The sequence below is a fragment of the Lineus longissimus genome, chromosome 14, assembly GCF_910592395.1.
Source record: "Lineus longissimus chromosome 14, tnLinLong1.2, whole genome shotgun sequence".
In the NCBI taxonomy this organism is placed as follows: domain Eukaryota; kingdom Metazoa; phylum Nemertea; class Pilidiophora; order Heteronemertea; family Lineidae; genus Lineus; species Lineus longissimus.
The window spans coordinates 11,554,722-11,574,693 of NC_088321.1; the positions used below are offsets into that span (position 1 = coordinate 11,554,722).

Consider the following 19,972-nt stretch of genomic DNA (forward strand, 5'->3'; position numbering starts at 1 on the left):
GCTACCATGGTCGTGGTTGGTCACCTAAGGTCGCATAATTACACTTTGATGGTGTGTGAAACATTTCTAACTCTATCGACTTGGCTTTTTTGTTCGGATAGCAAATTAACTTTCATAAGCTGTTCGCTACTTTCAGAACTTTGTTTTCATTCCTAACTATAGCAAGCAAAAAACAAAAAACACACACACCATTTTCCTAAAACTCCCGCCAAGAAAGGGATCATCGCGCAAATGGGATTTAGCGCCATGGCGTTTCTATAACTAAGCAACGCCGGCTTGGTCATCTTGATCAAGTTCTATAGACGTCTTTCTATCTGAATGTTTTTGGACCTAACATGCCTAACGACTGAAAAGAACACAATTACGAACAATTCATCTACATGTATATTTTTGACTATTTGGCGATTTTGCCCTGCCAAAGGTTTGAGACTGTGTCCAAGAAGATGCACGTTTCCTAGCCTTTGCATTGTATCACCGTACCATTGGTAAGCGTCATTCCCATTCATAACCCATTCATCGATCAGCAAAACAGCGGAAAAAGTCATGCACCCCTTATAATAGCATTGCGTGAAGATGAGGTCACTGCAGCTGCTGTCCTCTATTTCCCCATCGCTGAATTACAGGCAATGTCGGACAAACATACGGTTTCGTAATGGATTCAGGCTTTCTAACTAGGGCAGTTAGATTCAATCTGGCACATGTCCGAGTGTTGGAAATACTACATAATTGTTCTGAATATTTCTCTCTCTGACTCTATGGTATCATTCATGCTAAAAACAATGCAGGGTCAAAGATAATTGACTTTGAAATAAGCTCAAATGCGTAGAAATAAGTGTCGATGTCCGACTGTCACGTGACTAAAACGTCATCAATATTTTATTCAAATGACCTTGTGAGCTATAAATAGTAACTTCGCGGAATGCTATTGGCAACAGCCACAGACGACATCTTAGCTCTCTAGTCACAGTCAATGGACGTATGTAACAATACAGATATTAGATCTAAAAAGTACATAAAATAGGCCTATGAATGAACTGACCACAAGAGTTTGCTGACATCAATATTTCCATGACATTGTGTATGATCAAGTGTGCAAGCAGGCGAATTTCTCAACGACCGTTGCTGATGTTAGTATCATTATCCCTTAGAAACTCGACAAATTCTACCATAATCTTTTCAGTTCAGCCCCATTGGCCTGGGCGTACAAATAAGGTTTCTGACCCTCATCAAACTGATCATGAACCCCAGAAGTTTTAGTTGACCTGACATTCTTTAGCGTATGACCTGATTCAAGTGTTTGAAGTGTATACAGGGTGGTCAAGAAAAAACCCAACCCGATACTTCCACTACTTCTAAAACCATTTATACGAGTGGATGTGGAATCTTTCTAGAAGAAGAATGATACCTAGATCGCTTGATAATCGAATGTCGAGCTGGCCGGGTGATTACAGAAAAAATGTTCTCTCAACGATTTTATGGGTTATAATCAGTGATGAAAGTTGTTGGTGCAGCCAACAAAAGATGATTTTGCATAGTATTAATGTGCACAGTGAACGTGGTTCTCACATGACGGTGATAGAAACTTTGGAGCATGTGTCTAGCACGCAGAACGCTGGCAGAAGCTGCATCAGCGAAGGAAAGCTAAAAAATCAATCACCTTATTTGTTATTATTGTGATTACATTCAGGGGCTGGCTGTGGCAGCAGAGGTTGCCGATATGCGAGGTGTCTCCCGAGCAGGGCATTTTGCCCAAATGTAATTCGTGGCACAAGATGTTCATGTCCGCCTTACATGAAGTGCTGTCGATGTAAGTACAAGTAGACGTTTCTCTTATTACAACTTATGATACATGTAGCGCACTTGCATGCCTTCCACCCATTGAATTAATGAATGAAGTCTACACTAAGGCTACATACTGCAAAATCCAAAATAGGAATTTGCTCTGATGTGGTGCTTCAAAAGGTCGTCTGACCAGAAACCCTCACCTGAAAAAGGCAACAGTCTTAACCTTTTGAAAATCAAGACTTAGTTCGTTCCAGAGTAAGGAACTGGTGCTCCGATCCTGCAACCGCTCGTCGCCAGGCGATACCTGGACAGATATGTTAGCTAGATATTGCAAGGAATTAATGACACGTGAACCACAAATCGGCACACAAACACAAATAACATGTTGTTTATGTTTTTATTTTAAAATAACAATAATAGAATTTGTATCGTATAATAAAAAATAAAACGAGGCTATATTGAAAGTGAATATATGCTGCAAAAGTCACTTAAATATATAATAAAGGGACTTTTGCAGCATATATTCACTTTCAATACAGCCTCGTTTTATTTTTTTTCGAGGCTATATTGAAAGTGAATATATGCTGCAATACAGCCTCGTTTTATTTTTTTTCGAATTATGATCAAAGTAAATAGTTAGCCACAATGATATCATCAATGGCGGATTTCGACAAAAGTTCGAATGGCGACGAATTTTCGAATATGCGTCTTTACCACCTCACTGTCATGACTGTGGCTATGTGCAAATCACCAGAAAATTATGAAGACATCGCTTGTCACGCACCGGGCCATCATCTGGCGGCTCAGGTATAGTGTTAAACTTTGGTCTTGTCGAGCGCGTCATCCCAGGACGTGCCCGGGCGTCCCTCAGTTAGGGCCTATGATACACAGTGCGTGCAGCAGTTATCTCTGTATTTCAGACACATGTGAGCTAGCTGGATGCAGAGGAAAATGTGTAAAGGGCTACAAATGTCCCCAAGGGTCAAGGCTGAATACAAAGTTAAGGTTCTGCACTTGTCCAAAAGGCTATTCCTGCTGCTCGCGTAAGTACCAAAATACCAAAAAAGAAAATAATTATGAGAAGACGGCTCGTTTCAAAAATGGATCAAGTACATATTATGGCGTGCTACAACCACAGTGGCTACATAAATCCATATTGCCAATTGTCAAGCGTGCCGGAGCAAGGAACTGTATGCACAAAAACTTTTTTCTATGAAGTCTTTTAAATCGTTTTCAACTACAAGATGCCAATATGCAACGCACGGTTATTTGTTCTGGGGAAGACTTCTTACACATTCGTTCTTTATTTACCCTATCATAGGGGTCGATTTGATAACAGGTTTAGATTTTTTCTCTCGTTTAGCTGGATGGGATCGGCCACAAGTTGAAGAGTTACCATACCTTTCATACTCACCGTCTCTTGATTTAGACGTCGTCGCGGCTGAAAACCCGACGTAGCTACCGCATATTCTTCCCACAACAATGTTACCATTATATAAGGACACTGATGTGAAAATAGAATTAAGCAATCGAGACCTGAAATGGTTTTCTTTTTGCAGGCATATGTCCATACCTAACTACAACACGCGTCACATGCAGACGCCTTGGAGGATGGTTGATACCCGGCAGAGGCGTACCTCCACTTATTTGCTGCAGACGTAGGTCCTAATTTTGCATACATGGACGACATTTGATTATAGACGGAATGCAAACGAACATTTGGTGCAATGTGTGATTAGCTTCACATTTTGACGTATATATAAGGATGTCACATTTCAAATTGTTGTGGAATTACATTTTACGCCAAAGTGACTAAAGCATGAAAATAACTAAACTTGCCTAACGTTCCTCTGTTGCATATTGTTTTTAAGTCATATATTTTATTATTTCATGAACTTATTGATGGTAGATGTAACAAGAGTTCAAGCTGTCCACTGTTTTACATTTGTATCGCTCTTTTTTAGTCCCAACATGTGCGAAAAACTGTAAAGCACAAAAGGCAAAATGTGCACTCAGCCGGACATGCAGGTTCAAAATAAGATCGTCGAATTGTCTCTGCCGGCCCGGCCTGGTATGCTGCAAGTGTAAGTGATATTTTTTATTCATGTTTGGGGCCAATTAAGACCAAAAAAATTAACAGGACGTGAAAACCTCAGTAAGACTCGATGAAAAGTAAGCGGTAGAGTGCAAAAGTATTAAAAAATACCAAAAGTGTTTGATATGTCAGTTCTCTCTCTATTTCAGACACCTGTGAGCTAGCTAGATGCAAAGGTAAATGTGTGAGGGGCCGCCGGTGTCCTGAAGGATTGAAGAAACTAAGCCCGAATTCATGCACTTGTCCGGTAGGCTATTCATGCTGCTGGCGTAAGTATTAAAACAGCTTAAAGGAATATACGTATTAGAAGAGGTAATCACCGTTCATATCCTGGGGAGCCATCTCATAAACCAAAGAACTGGAGTGATTAGATAATCTGGTAGATTAGAGTCATTCAAATGAGCATGGTGGTTTTTGCCTAAATCGAGCTGATGGTGCTCGATCAATATTATTGTCAGGGGAGAATAGCAAACCAATCGTTTGTGCCTTCTGCTTTAATCTACCTTATAATACTCGTTTACGTTACAACACCGTTTCGGATGGAGGTATTATCGTTTCATGGTCAGACGATTTCCTGATGGTGAAATACATTTTCTGTTGCTCAATTAAGAATCTCCGATGAGCGCACAAAAATCTGACTCCGATTAGTCGTTGGAATATTTAATAATATACCCGTCATGGACAAGTGTTAAGCAGGTGTTTTAGCGGGTTTGAATTTGTTACATTTTTAGACGTTACCCGCTGGTGGTGGAATGGCAAAAAGTTCCTTGATTTATGATACATTTCTTATTATGATGATTCAGACATTATATCTATATACATGCGATGTGAAAATCATCATTTCGACAGCTGGGGACACTGAATATTGAAATAGAGGCGAGTTCTACAACCAATGATAATCATTTCTTTTCCCAGGGAAATGTCCATACCGAACTAGAACTTATCACAATTGCAGACGGCTTGGAGGATGGGTAATACCTGCTACAGGTGTCCCGAAAGGACATGTTTGCTGCCAACGTAAGTCAATAGGGTTGACATTCGTTTACAAATGGGATGCGTAATGTGCCTGTAATGTATTGATTGTTGCATTGTGTCAAATCCTTAAACTACTTACCTATTTTCACATAGAATTCACGTGGTCCCCTCTACGGATTTCACTCTTCACTTTAATATTGCGCCTCAATAAGCGCATACTTGTGGCGATGGCCATCTGACATTTGAAACTTGGGCAGAGACGTACTGCATCCAATGTAAATCAGGTCCGAAATACATTGTTGTTCACAATATTTCTACGTCCATGCTGCAACGTTTAGACTGACATGGAATTTTGCAATGGCGGGCATACAGAAGAACGTTAAATTATAACACTTCTAACTTATTAAAGATCATAATAAGTAGATGCAGGAAGAGATCAAGCTTCCACTTTACATTACGCCTTTTTTTCAGTCCCAACATGTGTGAGGAACTGTAAAGGGCAGAAGGCAGGATGTGCATCCAGGCGGAGTTGCAAATACGTAATAAAAAATTCGAGATGCCTCTGCCGGCCTAACCTTGTGTGCTGCATGTGTAAGTATAATTAGGACTATGATAGAAAAGGAGCAAAAAACTTGACATATAATTCAGTGTAAGACTAGTGGGGAAATAAACGGTATAGGCAAAAGTATAACGAATGAATATGTACCACAAACGTATTATACACAGTGTGTGCATTATCTCTCTTTTTCAGACACCTGTGGATTTAGTCCATGCGGCGGTAAATGCATAAGAAGCCGCGGATTTCCTAAAGGGTGGAGACCGCACCGGAATACCTGCACTTGCCCGCCCGGCTATAAATGTTGCTCACCTATAGGTAAGCATTAGAACATCTTATTATAAGAAGATGTGGTTGCCGAGGTACTAGCTAGAATTGATAAATTACAGCCATTTCAATGATGAGTTCATGGACATTGTGATTGGCATGAACTGATCACTTGTGACGTGATCACTAACACTTCTATTAGTGGTTAAGGTGTAGCAAATCAGTTACCCTGTCTTTTAGCCTAGGCATATCGACTACGTATCTTCAATATAAGTAATCGCATTGATATTAAAGTGAAATGCTTATGGGCCTACCATTCTGAACTCTTGCTATGAAATAGATGTAAAGGCGAAAGCATAAGCGCTAAACAAATTGGTGTCGCCCACCCATTGTCCATCCCGACAGACACTGTTGAATGGCGTCTAACGACAATGCGCATAATATGTAAGGGGGCTTGGCTTGCATATCAAGAAACGGTTTTAGATCGAGGAGTATGGAGTTTAGAGTATATGTAATGACACATGTTTAAATTCGTCTCATTTAAGACGTACGCCGTCGGCAGTGGATTGGCAAAACTATTCGAGTAAAGAAACATGTCATAATCTGATAATTTAGGCCCAACAACTTAACACCTTGGCTGCCAAGGGTGCTTTAAAGGGGTACCTTTTGCATCTACAACGTCATTTGCAACAAATGCTGTAGCCAGGCCAGAAATCAACATTCAAAACATGGCCAACAAGTCTACTTCCTGCGATCTAAAGTGTCCCGACGTGGTGATGTACTAGAATGTCTCTAGTATACACAATAAGGCCTATATCTGTTATATAATAATCAAGGTTGTTTATGAAACTAGGCCTATGGACTGTGACCGTGATACCGTCAGGTGTTCGCAATGTGATTTGATATCGACAGTTTTGGAATTAGCTGCCGTCGGGGGAACGCCTCGTCGGAAAGGCTCCAGCTGAACCACTCCAAATTATGTATCAACCGGGGACTTCCTTCTGCAAATAAACCTGTTACATCTCTATTCTTCGTTGCACTCGTCGTACAGCTCCACGAATTGCTCCCCAGTCATCTTCTATCGGTGACTGGTGAGAGCGGGGCGGACTCTACTCCCCGTACATGGCACCCGTCAGCTGTGCATTTATCTATCATATGTTTATTGTGTATACTAGAGACATTCTAGTACAATGTACGGGGAGTTGAGTCCGCCCCGCCCGTAGGGGTTCTTGCTCTCACCAGTCACCGATAGAAGATGACTGGGGAGCAATTCGTGGAGCTGTACGACGAGTGCAACGAAGAATAGAGATGTAACAGGTTTATTTGCAGAAGGAAGTCCCCGGTTGATACATAATTTGTAGTGGTTCAGCTGGAGCCTTTCCGAGGAGGCGTTCCCCCGACGGCAGCTAATTCCAAAACTGTCGATATCACATTGCGAACACCTGACGGCATCACGGTCACAGTCCATAGGCCTTGTTTCATAAACAACCTTGATTATTATATAACAGATATAGGCCTAGTCCTGATATCTAACCTTATACCGTCAGCTGTGCATTTATCTATCATATGTTTATTGTGTATACTAGAGACATTCTAGTACAGTGAAAGGGTGATGAGAAACTTGAATATTTTACTGTTAGGACCACATTTGGTGGAAAATGCAAACGTTGACGCCTCTAGCTCCCAAACGCGGCAACAAGCTATCGAAAAACGAAGGGTCACTTGTTGCATGCGGAATTAAATTTCTTTCAAAATGGCGCTAGTCGCGATGCGATTTGACGTCCCAGTTCTGAGCTACAGCCGTTTTTTTGGGAATGATGTAAAGTTCGTGTTTGAGATTAAGTAAATCTTCGATTTTCCTTCATCATTCAAATTGGTGTAAAATCAACAGCTTTCAGCCAACATAATATACACCCTGGCACTTTTGTGACAGGATGGACACCCGTCCATAAAATACTAAAAAAACATAGGCCTTAGAAAAGGGGGTGAATTTAGCTACGTGATTGGCACTCACGTCCCCAGGAGTCTGTTTTTCTTTGATAATGTATAGCCACCATTATCGTCGCTATATATAGGGGACAATGCTGTGAAACGAGAGATAAGTCCTGACATTATTTTATTTTCGTAGGCAAATGTCGACACAAACCTATGAATTATTTCAAATGCAGACGGCTTGGAGGATGGGTTATACCCGCGTCTGGAAACCCGAAAGGATTTATTTGCTGCAAACGTAAGTTCTGACTTTGAATAGGAATGATATTCGTTTACAGACGGGACAAGCCCTAAAAATGCTCACAATAAGAATGTTCATACAGAATTCATGTTGTCATCTGCAATGATGTAAGTCGTGTAGTGTTTAAGGCTTAATGCACGTAATCATGAAAAGTGACACTTGGCATTAGAAGTGTGGAAGACCAGTAGTGTGCAATCAGGTGAATAGGGAATAACGTCAGTTCCCAACAGTGAGAGAAACAATAGAAAAGGAAAATTTAAAGTAGTTAACCTTCCCATCGTGCCTCTGTTGCAAACAGAATTGCCTTTACGATAAGTTATTAACATAGCCAAATGCATGGATGTAAGTAAACGTGATCAGGATTAAGCTTCCACATTTTTACGCTTTTATTGCTTTTTTAGTCCCAACATGTGCAAGCAACTGTAGAGCTCAGAAGGCGCGATGTGCAAGCAAGCTGACATGCAGATACCCAATAAAATCGTCGAGATGCTCTTGCCGACCTGGTCTAGTATGTTGCAGATGTAAGTGGCAATTTTTAGTATATAATGATTTGGGCAATAGGATATACTCTAAAACTTCGAAGACAAGGAATGAGGCTCCGCCCCTAATCATTCCAATGGTTTGAATGGGGAAAGGCCAATAGGTCTGGTATTATTATTTTATCAATGACATGGGCCAATGGAGTCGCATGTGTTATAATCTTGCTCTGACTGGCTGACATTGACAGTGAAACGAAATCAACATCATTTGTTATAGTAGGCCAATTTCTTCTAATAAAAGATACCCTATTGTGTCGTTTCTTGAGAATTAATATTAAAGGCCATATATCAAAGTTTGAAAACATGCTTGATACTCATGAAATATGTTGAGGGTTAAAAAAACAAGATCCCAGACATTAAAAAAGTTATAATAATAAAGTCATTATTTAGTTATTTCAATTTTCAATTTTAAACTATTTGAATTTCCCACCACACACAACTTTAGATTAGTTCCACATGTGGCCGCTAGGGATTTTCTGATGACGTAGATCAGGTCAGTCAGAACAAAGCAAGATGGCTTCCGCATACAGTTCAGAGAGTGAGAGCAGTGAATTTGAGGATGTTTTGGTCGATACAGAAGGATATTTAAACGTTGAGCCGTGCATGTTCGAGCCATTAATATCACTAGATCATAATGAGGGTGATCATTCGGACGAAAGTGATTAGAATTTGTGGTTAATCAATTTGCATGGCAGACCTGCCGATATAGCAAAGAAGACATTGATAGACGGTTGCAGATGCATAACATGTATGATTTTTGAACAGACTAATGTTGCACAATATTGTTTCGCCTCGTCAGTGTTGTATCGCCAGTTATGTCATGACGCTGAACTACTATCGAAAAGTGACGGTATTATGCACAATCATCTTGACGTGACGATATAATGCCGTGCAACGTTAGATAGGCCTAGATGTCAGATGACAATAATCTGTCATTGACAGTGGCTGTCACTGACACTGACCTGTGTCGCTGTCACCTTGCTATGGCTGGAACACAAGAAAACACTATGCGGTATCACAGGCCCCAATAGGGCCTACACATTATGTATAACAACCGACCTCAGCAGCCTCGGGCATTAAATGCAATTGACATGGTTGGAACAGCTGTTTTTAACAAGTGGCATTTAATATTCAGTTGGATGCAGATATCTGGCTTCATGTGATAATCCGTATCGATAAAGTGATCACTGCAAAGTTTGGCCGAAGGCCCAGGCTTCCAACACTCCAAACGTTTGCACTTCCGAATCCACAGCTTCCTCCTCTCTCGTTCAACTGGCTTTGGAAATTCATGAAAATGGGTCCCATCCGTCATTCGATTGTTCTTTGTGCTATCCTTGACACAATTCGGAGCCACACAATACACCATAGTGAATGAAACACATTACTTCCAGGTGTGCATAATTAATTAAAGCCCTCCTGCTTTTATGATTGCATGACATGTACAGATAACCTGATCTACATCACAACTTTTGCTGAACCCGCCGCCTGGCTCTAACAAGCCAGTTGCTAGCCTGATTAGGTAATCAAGTTGTCAAACACATAATTGGCTATATCTTCAAAATGGATGGAGCTAATTGCATTTGGTTTTCTGTATTGTATAAAGTGTTAGGTACACTTTTGAAATCGTCTTACAGCAGAAAATGGCAAAAAACCTTGATATATGGCCTTTAAGGTCTTAGAATCCCTCCTCCATTGTAATGAATAGGGGCGGAGCCTCGCTCCTTGTATTCGAGGTTTTAGAGTATACCTTGGCATGTGTACATGTAGCCGAGTCAAGTCTAGGCGAGAAAAAAGGCAGTAGCAGGAATAGGCAACAAGAAAGAAACGCATGATACGCATTGTGTGCATCAATTATCTCTCTTTTTCAGACTCCTGTAATATGCGTGGATGCCGCGGTAAATGCTACAGGGGCCGATGTCCTATAGGGTGGAGACAGCACCGGTATACCTGCACTTGCCCGTTCGGCTCTTCCTGCTGCTCGCCTTTTGGTAAGTACTAAAACATTTTTGGGGTAGTGTTATCGGGCGCCATTTTTTTATTTTCGGAATACACAATTTGGTTATAATTCTATCAGTTATTTAATTACACTTTGTTCCTTATAGTTTTTTAACGACAATTCTGGTCCTAGATCCTCTAGAATATGACTTCCAAATTTGAATATTTGTAAATAATTGCTAATGACTGTGCCGTTTGAAAAGAAAACAAAGCAGTTTGAGTGAGCTTTATACCCCAATATACCGTATACTAGTAATAAGTAATCTTTCGTTTTGTACAAAATATCAAACCATTTGTTTGTGTACAAGATCCGAGGGAGGCACTACCGTTTCTTGTTCAGACAATTTCCTGATGTTGAAAGAGGTTTTATTGTGGCTTATTAATAATCTCCGATGAGTGCACAAAAAGGAATGGAAAATATATGTCATCGATGTCAAAGCCATCCTTGCAACTCGTTCAGTCTTCTCTTCCCTCCGATAACATGGCCACCACTAGGGACAGTGATCAGATATGGGAATAGAGGCAAGTCCTAAAATTGTCTTCTTTCTGTAGGCAACTGTCCATATCCAACTAGAACATATGCCAATTGCAAACGGCTTGGAGGATGGGTAATACCTGCCTCAGGTAACCCGAAAGGACGTATTTGCTGCAAACGTAAGTCATAACTGCGCATCGTGAAATATTTAATTGTTTACAGACGACATGCCTGTACTGCATCGCGTGTTGGATTTTAGAAAGCCCTAGAAATGCTTACAATACCAAAACAATAATGTTGACATGGAGTTCACGATGACGCCAAGATGGATGTAACTTTTCACTTGGTAATAGCGCGTGGTGTATTTTAGCCACACTGAACGTAAGTAGGATACTCATTGGAATGAACAATTGGCATTTGTGGCAGAAGCACACTAAAATGAACTAAAGTAAATCAGTTTCAACATGCACGTATAGTTTTTTGCTATATCTAAGTGTTTCCATACAGTGGACAGCTAGACAGTCCAGGACTTTGCAATAGGGGAACACAAAATAACTATTCAGTCCAAAAACAATACAAAAAAATGCTTGAAAACGGACCACTCCAAAGCCTTGATTGATTATGCCTAGCGTGTCTCTGTTGCAAATAGACATTCTATTATTCAACGTATTGAAATTCATAAGTAGATATAACAACAAGCTTTCTATTTTTACTACTCTACGCTTTTTTTTCTTTAGTCCCAACATGTGCAAGAAACTGTAAAGCGCACAAGGCACGATGTGCCCCAAGCCGGATGTGCAGATACCCAATAAAATCGCCGAGATGCTCCTGCCGACCCGGCCTAGTATGCTGCAAGTGTAAGTGAAAGTTTCTATTTATGATTGGGGGCATAATAGTATAGGGTAAAAATAAATAAATTTGACATGTATTCCAGAGTTTGATTAGACGAGGAATAGACAATACAGGGCAAAATTATATAAGAAATATGTACAAGAAAACGATGGAAACACAACCCTCTCTGTTTTTAGACTCCTGTGAGCTTGCTGGATGCAGAGGTAAATGCATTAGAGGCCAATGTCCTAGAGGGATGAGACAGCTGAGCGGAAGGACCTGCACTTGTCCGGGAGGCTACTCATGCTGCTCGCGTAAGTATGAAAACATACGTAATGACAAATTGTATGAGAAGACGCGCCGTTATATCGAAGATGAGCCATCAGACACACTACTTTACCGAGGAAGAAGTGTGAATGGATAATTTGTTAAAGTCATTTAAATGACTGTTGTTGGAGCCGATTCACAAGAAGACACACCAGTCTTATTGATGTTTAATCAGTCATGTTCAATTTGATTGTGCGTTTTGCCTCGATCAGTCAACTGTCCGTATAATCTTATAGTCTTATAGTTTTGTGTGAGTCATCGCTCCATTCATCTATAGAAACAAGTATGAGATGATGTGCTTGCCGTAACTTGTAAAAAAGCACCCATCTTCAGATGAACTAATGTGAATGGATACTTTGTTAAATTAGAGTCATTTAAATGACCATAGTTCGAGCCTTTTAAAAAGAAACCATGTGTAATCGATGTTTAAATTCGATTGTGCTGTTTTCCTCAATTTGCCGTATGTTTTGTACTCTTGTTGTTGTGTGTGAGATATCATTTGATTTATTGAGGTACAATTAATTAAAGGTTGGTATTACGGTCACAAAATTTTCTGACGTTGGATTTTCTGGTGCTATATTAAAAATGGCCGGGTCTATTTGGCAAGCCGCTCGCCAAACAGGCATCTTTTGTTGTCCTGATTGGAGAGCCGCTTGCCAAACAGCACTAAAAAGCCACCCTGTTCGGCCAGCCGGGCTTGCCAAACAGGTAAAAAATCTACCCTGTTTGGCGAGCTGGAGACTTTACAACACATTAGCCAGAGAGTTCGGCTCTCCATTCAGGACAAAAAAAGTCGCTGTTTGGTAAGCCGGGCTTGCCAAATAGTCACTTCCATCAAAAATATCCTATGAGTTCACATATATATGCATCATGGGGCGTTGAAATGACACATAGCTGTCATCTATAATAGTTATCGATGACAGGTGGAAATGCCAAAATGTGTCGAGTTATGCTAAGTATAATACTCTGATGATTGGACGTTACAGCTGATTAAAGTATGAAATAAACATCATTGCGATCCCATAACTTTTTTTCCGATAACAAGGCCACCGCTATACATACGGACACTGATAGTCAAGTCCTAAATTGCTCTCCTTTTGCAGGCAAATGTCCATACCTAACTACAACATATCACCGTTGCAAACAACTTGGAGGATGGGTAATACCAGCCACAGGTAACCCAGTTGGACGTGTTTGCTGCAAACGTAAGTCCTCATTTGGTCTAGGGATAACAGTTTGTAACGTGTAGGGAGCTCACCTGTTATTTTGTCAAATCACAGTTTACGCCAACGTCAATAGTCTTAGACCTCGTGACAATTTGGATTTGGCATAAGAAACTGGCAGGAACGTACTCAGAAGCAACATATGAGGTCATGTTTGCCATATTTAAGTCTTTCCATCGAGTCGACATGTACAGCTAGGCAGACCAGTAGTTTACAATATGGGGAGTGGGGATGCAGAGAAATGTTTCAGTCCCAAGCAACGATAGAAAAAAAAGAACAAAAGGATTTCATTCATATACTTACACCTGCTTAAAGGGTCACTGTTACATATAGACATTCTGTTGTTTATGGTCTTTCCTTTGGCTATTTTAAACATTGCAGTGAAAAATGCATGTATTAAGTTGATGTAATACGAGTTCTGGCTCTTTACTATTTACGGTTTCATTTCTCTTCTAGTCCCAACATGTGCGAGAAACTGTAGAGCATACAAAGCAGGATGTGCAACCATGCGGTCATGCATATACAAAATTAGAACGCCGAGATGCTCCTGCCGGCCTGGCCTAGTGTGCTGCAGGTGTAAGTGAGAGTTTCAATTATGTTTGGGGCCATCATAGCTTAAAAAGACATAAATAAACTAGACTGGCAACCACAGTCAGACTGACGAGAAAAAGCGGTAGAGGGCAAAAAGTATAAAAAAGTAAGTCTCGGTGAGAAAAAAAACAGTAGTGGGCAAAATGGTAAAAAGAAATAAATATGTAACACAAACGTATGATACACAAATTAATTATATTTTTTTGTATTTCAGACACTTGTGAGCTGGGTGGATGCCGAGGTAAATGCGTACGAGGCCTATGTCCTCGAGGGATGAGGCAGCTGAACTCGAGAACCTGCACTTGTCCGTTAGGCTATTCCTGCTGCTCGCGTAAGTATAAAAAAAAACATATTTAACGAAAATACGTAGATACGATATTGATTGTTTCGGAAGTCGCCTACACCAAACAAAGGAACTAGAATGATGAGATGATTATGTTAGATTATGAGTCATTCATATGACCATCGTTCGTGTCCATTAAAAGGAAACAAATCTGTTTTATCGATGTTAATATCAAAACGTGTGCCTCAATCGAGCTTACAGTACTCACTCAATTGTTATGTGTAGGATATACGAAACCATTCGTTTGTGCTTTGTAATGTTTGTTTCCTCAATCTACATTCCATGACGTTCAACGTTACGAAAGGAGGTTCTTCGTTTCATGGTCAGAGGATTTCCTGTCGTTGAAATACATTTCCTGGTGCTTTATTGAAAATAATCGACGAGTGTACAACAATCGGGCATCGGTGCTTGATGGATGGACGATAACTGATCAGCCGGCGTGTTATCATGTTTGAATATTTTTCTCCTATACACACATCTGCCGCTGGTGGTCGAATTACCAAAAAGATTGACTTGTATTATCGATACACATCATATACTGGTGATTCATAGTCAAAATCATCATTGCGACCCTATAAGTCTATCCTTTTCTATACCATGGCCGCAACTAGGTACACATAGATATGGAAATAGAGACGAATTTAAACATCAATTTCTCTTCGTAGACGCGAGTTCTGACATTAATTTCTCTTTGTAGGCAAATGTCCATACCCAACTAGATCAATTTTGATGTGCATACGGCTTGGAGGATGGCCAATACCCGCTACAGGTGTCCCGAAAGGACGTGTTTGCTGCAAACGTAAGTCCTAATTTTGGGGGACATTTGTTTACAGACGACAGGAATATACACCTGCAATGTATTGCTACACGTATCAATGTTAAAAGAATTCACTTTGTCACCGGTAGAAAAGTCACTTTTCACTAAATCTATAATGCCATAATTATAATATATAATTGAGCCTCGATCAACGTACTCGTGGCAATGACCATTTAACATTTGAACCACGGCAGAAAACGTCGCGAATCCAAAGTAAATCGAGTCCAACATACGTGGTTGTTTGCCATATTTCTGCGTCCATGCAGTGGACAGTTATTCTGACTAGAACTTTGCAATGGCTGGATATACAAAAGGAAGTTTTAGTCACAAACAATGACAAAAAACGGAAACACCCAACCTGTCTGGCGTGCCTCTGTTACAAATATATCCAACTATTCTAACGATATCAACGTACAGTCAAGAAAATATGCTTTTCATTTTATGTAACGCTAATATCGCTTTTTCAGTCCCAACATGCAAATACAACTGTAAAGTGTACAAGGCACGATGTGCCCCAATCCGGATGTGCAGATACCCAATAAAATCGCCGAGATGCACCTGCCGGCCCGGCCTAGTATGCTGCAAATGTAAGTGACAATTCTCAGTTATGACTGGGGCTATGATAGAAAAGGATAAAAACATTGGCATGTAATCCAGGTTAAGACTAATAAACGGTTATAAAGCGGGCAAACGTATAAACAAATACACATAGTCTACTATCGTATGATACGCAGTGAGTTGATCAGTTATCATCTCTGTATTTCAGACACATGCGAGCTTCGTGGATGCAATGGTGAATGCATAAGAGGCCGCCGATGTCCTAATGGGAGGAGACCGCTTCGGAATTCCTGCACTTGTCCAGCCGGCTATTCCTGCTGCAAACGTATTGGTAAGTATCAATTAACATCTTAAAAGCAAAATAGATGAGAGGCGATGACGTGCTTGCTGTTACATTACCAGACCGAGGAACAAGCGTTTAATTTGCCTATAGAGTCATTTCATTGACTGAGGTTCGAGCCAAATCAAAAGAAAACAAAGCTGTCTTATCGATGTTCACACTTGAGTGAGCCTTTTACCTAAATCTACCGTATAACTCAATCAATTGTTATGTGTTAGATATCAATCTACTCGTTTATGTACAACTATCTCGATGGGAGGTACTAGTATGCCATTCATGGTCAGACGATCTCCCGATGTCAAACGGGATTTTCTAGCGCTGCGTTAAAAATATCCGATGAGTGCACATCAAGCTGGTACCGTTGGGTGGATGGAATGGGAATTACCCGTCAATGATAGCTATTTAGCCAGCGTGGTAGCATGTTTGAAATCGTCTCTTTTGAGATGTATGCCATCGGCGGTGGAATATCCAAAATCTGTAGAGTTATGCTACGTATTATACTTTGATGATTTAGACGTTACGGAGTATCATAATGCGATGTCAAAATCATCAATGCGACCCCATAATTCTGAATATGGCCACAACTAGGGAAAATTACTAGCATTTTGAAATAAAGACGTTATTTTCTCTCTGTAGGCAAATGTCCATACCCGACTAGAACATATGCCATTTGCAAACGGCTTGGAGGATGGGTAATACCCGCTTCCGGTAACCCGAAAGGACGTATATGCTGCAAACGTAAGTCCCAATATTGCATAGGAATGACGTGCTTATCTGCCTGTAATGCACTGACTGTTGCATTTTGGCAAGCCCTTGGTTTGCTTTCAGTTGTAACATGTAAGGTTGTCACCGTTCTCTTCAATTTCGTGTTTTTTGTTTTTAAACCTCACTGCACGTACTAGTGGAAATAGAAATTTGGCTTTGAGCCGCATGTATGAATTATGCATTCTATTACGCTAGCCTTATTGACTTCCTGAAATTCATGAGTTGATAAAATAAGATATAACTTTGTTTTACTTATTGTGCGGTTGTATTGCTGTTTTAGTCCCAACATGTGCGAGGAACTGTAGAGCGCAGAAGGCACGATGTGCACTCAATCGGACATGCAGATACCCAATAAGATCGCAGAGATGCTCCTGCCGGCCCGGCCTAGTGTGCTGCCAATGTAAGTGACAGTTCTCAGTTCTGACTCGTGCTATGATAGAAAAGGATAAAAAATGTCCAAATAACTTTATTTTTTAGTTGATTTCGAATTTGGTGTATATTATATACATGACTGTACAACTATATAAATAATACATAAATTTGGTAGATTCTAGACACATATTCGCTTTTTATAAAATTGGCACATAGTAGAGATTTTTCCACTTGCTTTCATCTACGCGATGTTGCTGACATCTTTTCTTCGACGGATGGCGTGAATCCGATTGTCTTAGCCAATATACGTCATGGTTCATTTGACTAGTGCGACACCAATTTGTCTCAAGGTTATGCGATTCGCCTTTGCGTCAATTTCATTGTAAGAGTTCACAATGTCAGGCCTATATAGATTTCACTTCAGTATTTGCACTATTTCTTTTCTGAAGATTTGTCGTTAATCCACAGTGACACTGATCGACAAAACCACAAACACTGATAGAAGTATAGGGACGGGTTAGGCCACAAGTGATCAGTTGATTCCCAATGCTAACCACTGTCAATAAACTCATGGCAACCTGAAGACCGACCAGTTAGAACCAATCAGCAAGAATCTTCCTTTGCCTGATTAATGCATAAACTAGGGGCAGTCCAGCCTAAAATTAATGTACCGACCTAGAGTATTTACCGCAAACGTTTGATACAGAGCGCATGCGTTGGTTTTCAATTCATTTCAGACACCTGTGAGCTTCGTGGATGCAATGGTAAATGCATAAAAGGCCGCCGATGTCCTAATGGGAGGAGACCGCTCCGGAATTCCTGCACTTGTCCAGCCGGCTATTCCTGCTGCAAAATCATCAGTAAGTATTAATACATCTCAAGGAAAAATAAGTATGAGAAGGTGTACTCGTCCAATACTAGAGGAACCATCCACGATACCGAGGAATGGTAATAATTGATAATTTGTTAAATTAAAGTCTTTAACGACGGTAGTTCGAGTCCATTCAAAAGAAAACAAAGAAATTTCCCTGAGTTGAAAGACATTTTTATGGTGATATATTACAAATCTCGAAAAGTTCACAAAAATCTGGCACCGGTGCATCGTTGGAATTGAAAAAAAACACCTGTCGCGAATAACTAATTCGTCTCTTTATTAGACATACGCCGTCGGCGGTGGAATGGGCAAATTTGTCGCTTTGGCTGATTGTATATTTTGTGATCTTAACATTATTTTTTTGTAGAGAAGTGTCCATATCGAACAAGGACATATTTAAATTGCAGACGGCTTGGAGGATGGACAATACCCGCTTCAGGTGTCCCCCTTGGGCGTGTTTGCTGCAAACGTAAGTCTTAGTTTTGCATAAGGATGACATACAATGTAATTGTTTACAGACGGCATGCATAATGTGCCTGTAGTGCATTGCGTGTTGCATTTTGGCAAACCCTAAAACTGCTTAAAATACCAAAACACCGATGTTTACTTTGATAATAATGTCGCTCTTCAATTAAATGACGTGTCGTGTTTATAAGCAATATATAGTATAACGTACTCATAATAATAGACAGATAGCGTTCGGATCGAAGTAGAGACACACTAAATCCAATGTAAATCAGTTGCACCATACATGTATGTTTGTCATATTGAAGTTTTTCCATACATTGGACAGCTGGACAGACCAGCACTTTGTAATTTTGGGAACACTGAATAACAAAGCAGTCAAAAAATGACATAAAATGCATTTAAAGGGAGACACTAGAAAGGGTAAATTCTGCCTAACCTGCCTCTGTTGCAAATATAAACTCTATCTTTCTAATCTTATCAACATATTTAATTTCGTTAGTAACAAGATATCAAGCTTTTCATTTTGCTCTACACTTTTATTGATTCAGTCCCAACATGTGTGAAAAATTGTAGAGCGTACAGAGCGCGATGTACACCAAAGCGGAATTGCAAGTTCGAAATAAAATCGTCTAGATGTTCCTGCCGGCCCGGCCTAGTATGCTGCAAGTGTAAGTTACAATTATCAGTTTTGAGTCGGGGCATGATAGTAAAAGATGGAACACAAATTGGCAATGTATTCCAAGGTGATACGAGTCAAGAAATAGACTGTAGAGGGCAAAATTACCAATAGAAAATATGTACCACGAACGAAATTGATACACAGTGCGTGCTTCAGTTATCTCTGTATTTCAGACACATGTGAGCTACGCGGATGCAAAGGTAAATGCTTTTTTGGCCGCCGATGTCCTACAGGGATGAGGCAGCTGAAGCGGACCTGCACTTGTCCAGTAGGCTATTCCTGCTGCTACCGTAAGTATTAAAACATCTTAAAAGAAAATAAGTATGACCATGTGCATTCCGTTGGATACATTATAGTAGGAGCCATCTACTAAACCGTGGAACTAATGTGAATGGATAATCTGTTAAATCAGAGTCATTCAAATGACCGTCGTTCGAGCCTTTTAAAAATTTAAAAAAAACAGATTGGGAAGATTTATCGATTTTTAACTTCGAGTGCGTTTTCGCCTCGATCTACCGTATATATACAGGGTGTTTCAAAAAAAGGAAACCGAGATTAATTTGTTAATTTCCTTGACAGTATTTTGGAAATTGGCAACCACTTATATGACACCATGGCATCCAATTTACTGACACAGATGACTGAGAACGAAGCAGTTCAATCAACCAGTCAGAACTGGTCTTGCACCAGATTTACCGCAGCGGAACTCCGTCAAGAAAGAACCAGACCAGAGACCAGTGTGGCCTTTTAAAACGTACGCCGCCGGCAATCGATGGCCAAACGTTTTCGAGTTATGATATATTGGGTGGATAACAATACGCGCCCAACTTCATAGGGGTCAATAACTTTTGATTTTTTGCTCTA

At 40.3% G+C, this 19,972-nt stretch overlaps 2 protein-coding genes across 2 annotated transcripts in view; one reads left to right on the forward strand and one right to left on the reverse strand.

The window, feature by feature from the left end:
- The window catches only part of LOC135498977 (atrial natriuretic peptide receptor 1-like), an 813,512-nt gene that overhangs the window by 576,311 nt on the left and 217,229 nt on the right, over positions 1 to 19,972 (reverse strand). The gene's annotated exons all lie outside the window — the stretch shown is intronic.
- LOC135498687 (zonadhesin-like) overlaps positions 1 to 19,972 on the forward strand; it is a 98,897-nt gene that overhangs the window by 9,989 nt on the left and 68,936 nt on the right. The window contains exons 6-31 of the mRNA XM_064789069.1: positions 1,688 to 1,807; positions 2,706 to 2,828; positions 3,345 to 3,443; positions 3,750 to 3,869; positions 4,030 to 4,149; positions 4,796 to 4,897; positions 5,327 to 5,446; positions 5,607 to 5,729; positions 7,807 to 7,908; positions 8,313 to 8,432; positions 10,319 to 10,438; positions 10,998 to 11,099; positions 11,658 to 11,777; positions 11,949 to 12,065; positions 13,182 to 13,283; positions 13,758 to 13,877; positions 14,107 to 14,223; positions 14,933 to 15,034; positions 15,520 to 15,639; positions 15,819 to 15,941; positions 16,587 to 16,688; positions 16,996 to 17,115; positions 17,825 to 17,947; positions 18,329 to 18,430; positions 18,978 to 19,097; positions 19,282 to 19,398. Coding sequence (XP_064645139.1) covers positions 1,688 to 1,807; positions 2,706 to 2,828; positions 3,345 to 3,443; positions 3,750 to 3,869; positions 4,030 to 4,149; positions 4,796 to 4,897; positions 5,327 to 5,446; positions 5,607 to 5,729; positions 7,807 to 7,908; positions 8,313 to 8,432; positions 10,319 to 10,438; positions 10,998 to 11,099; positions 11,658 to 11,777; positions 11,949 to 12,065; positions 13,182 to 13,283; positions 13,758 to 13,877; positions 14,107 to 14,223; positions 14,933 to 15,034; positions 15,520 to 15,639; positions 15,819 to 15,941; positions 16,587 to 16,688; positions 16,996 to 17,115; positions 17,825 to 17,947; positions 18,329 to 18,430; positions 18,978 to 19,097; positions 19,282 to 19,398 — 2,976 coding nt within the window. The remainder of the gene's footprint in view (positions 1 to 1,687; positions 1,808 to 2,705; positions 2,829 to 3,344; positions 3,444 to 3,749; positions 3,870 to 4,029; positions 4,150 to 4,795; positions 4,898 to 5,326; positions 5,447 to 5,606; positions 5,730 to 7,806; positions 7,909 to 8,312; positions 8,433 to 10,318; positions 10,439 to 10,997; positions 11,100 to 11,657; positions 11,778 to 11,948; positions 12,066 to 13,181; positions 13,284 to 13,757; positions 13,878 to 14,106; positions 14,224 to 14,932; positions 15,035 to 15,519; positions 15,640 to 15,818; positions 15,942 to 16,586; positions 16,689 to 16,995; positions 17,116 to 17,824; positions 17,948 to 18,328; positions 18,431 to 18,977; positions 19,098 to 19,281; positions 19,399 to 19,972) is intronic.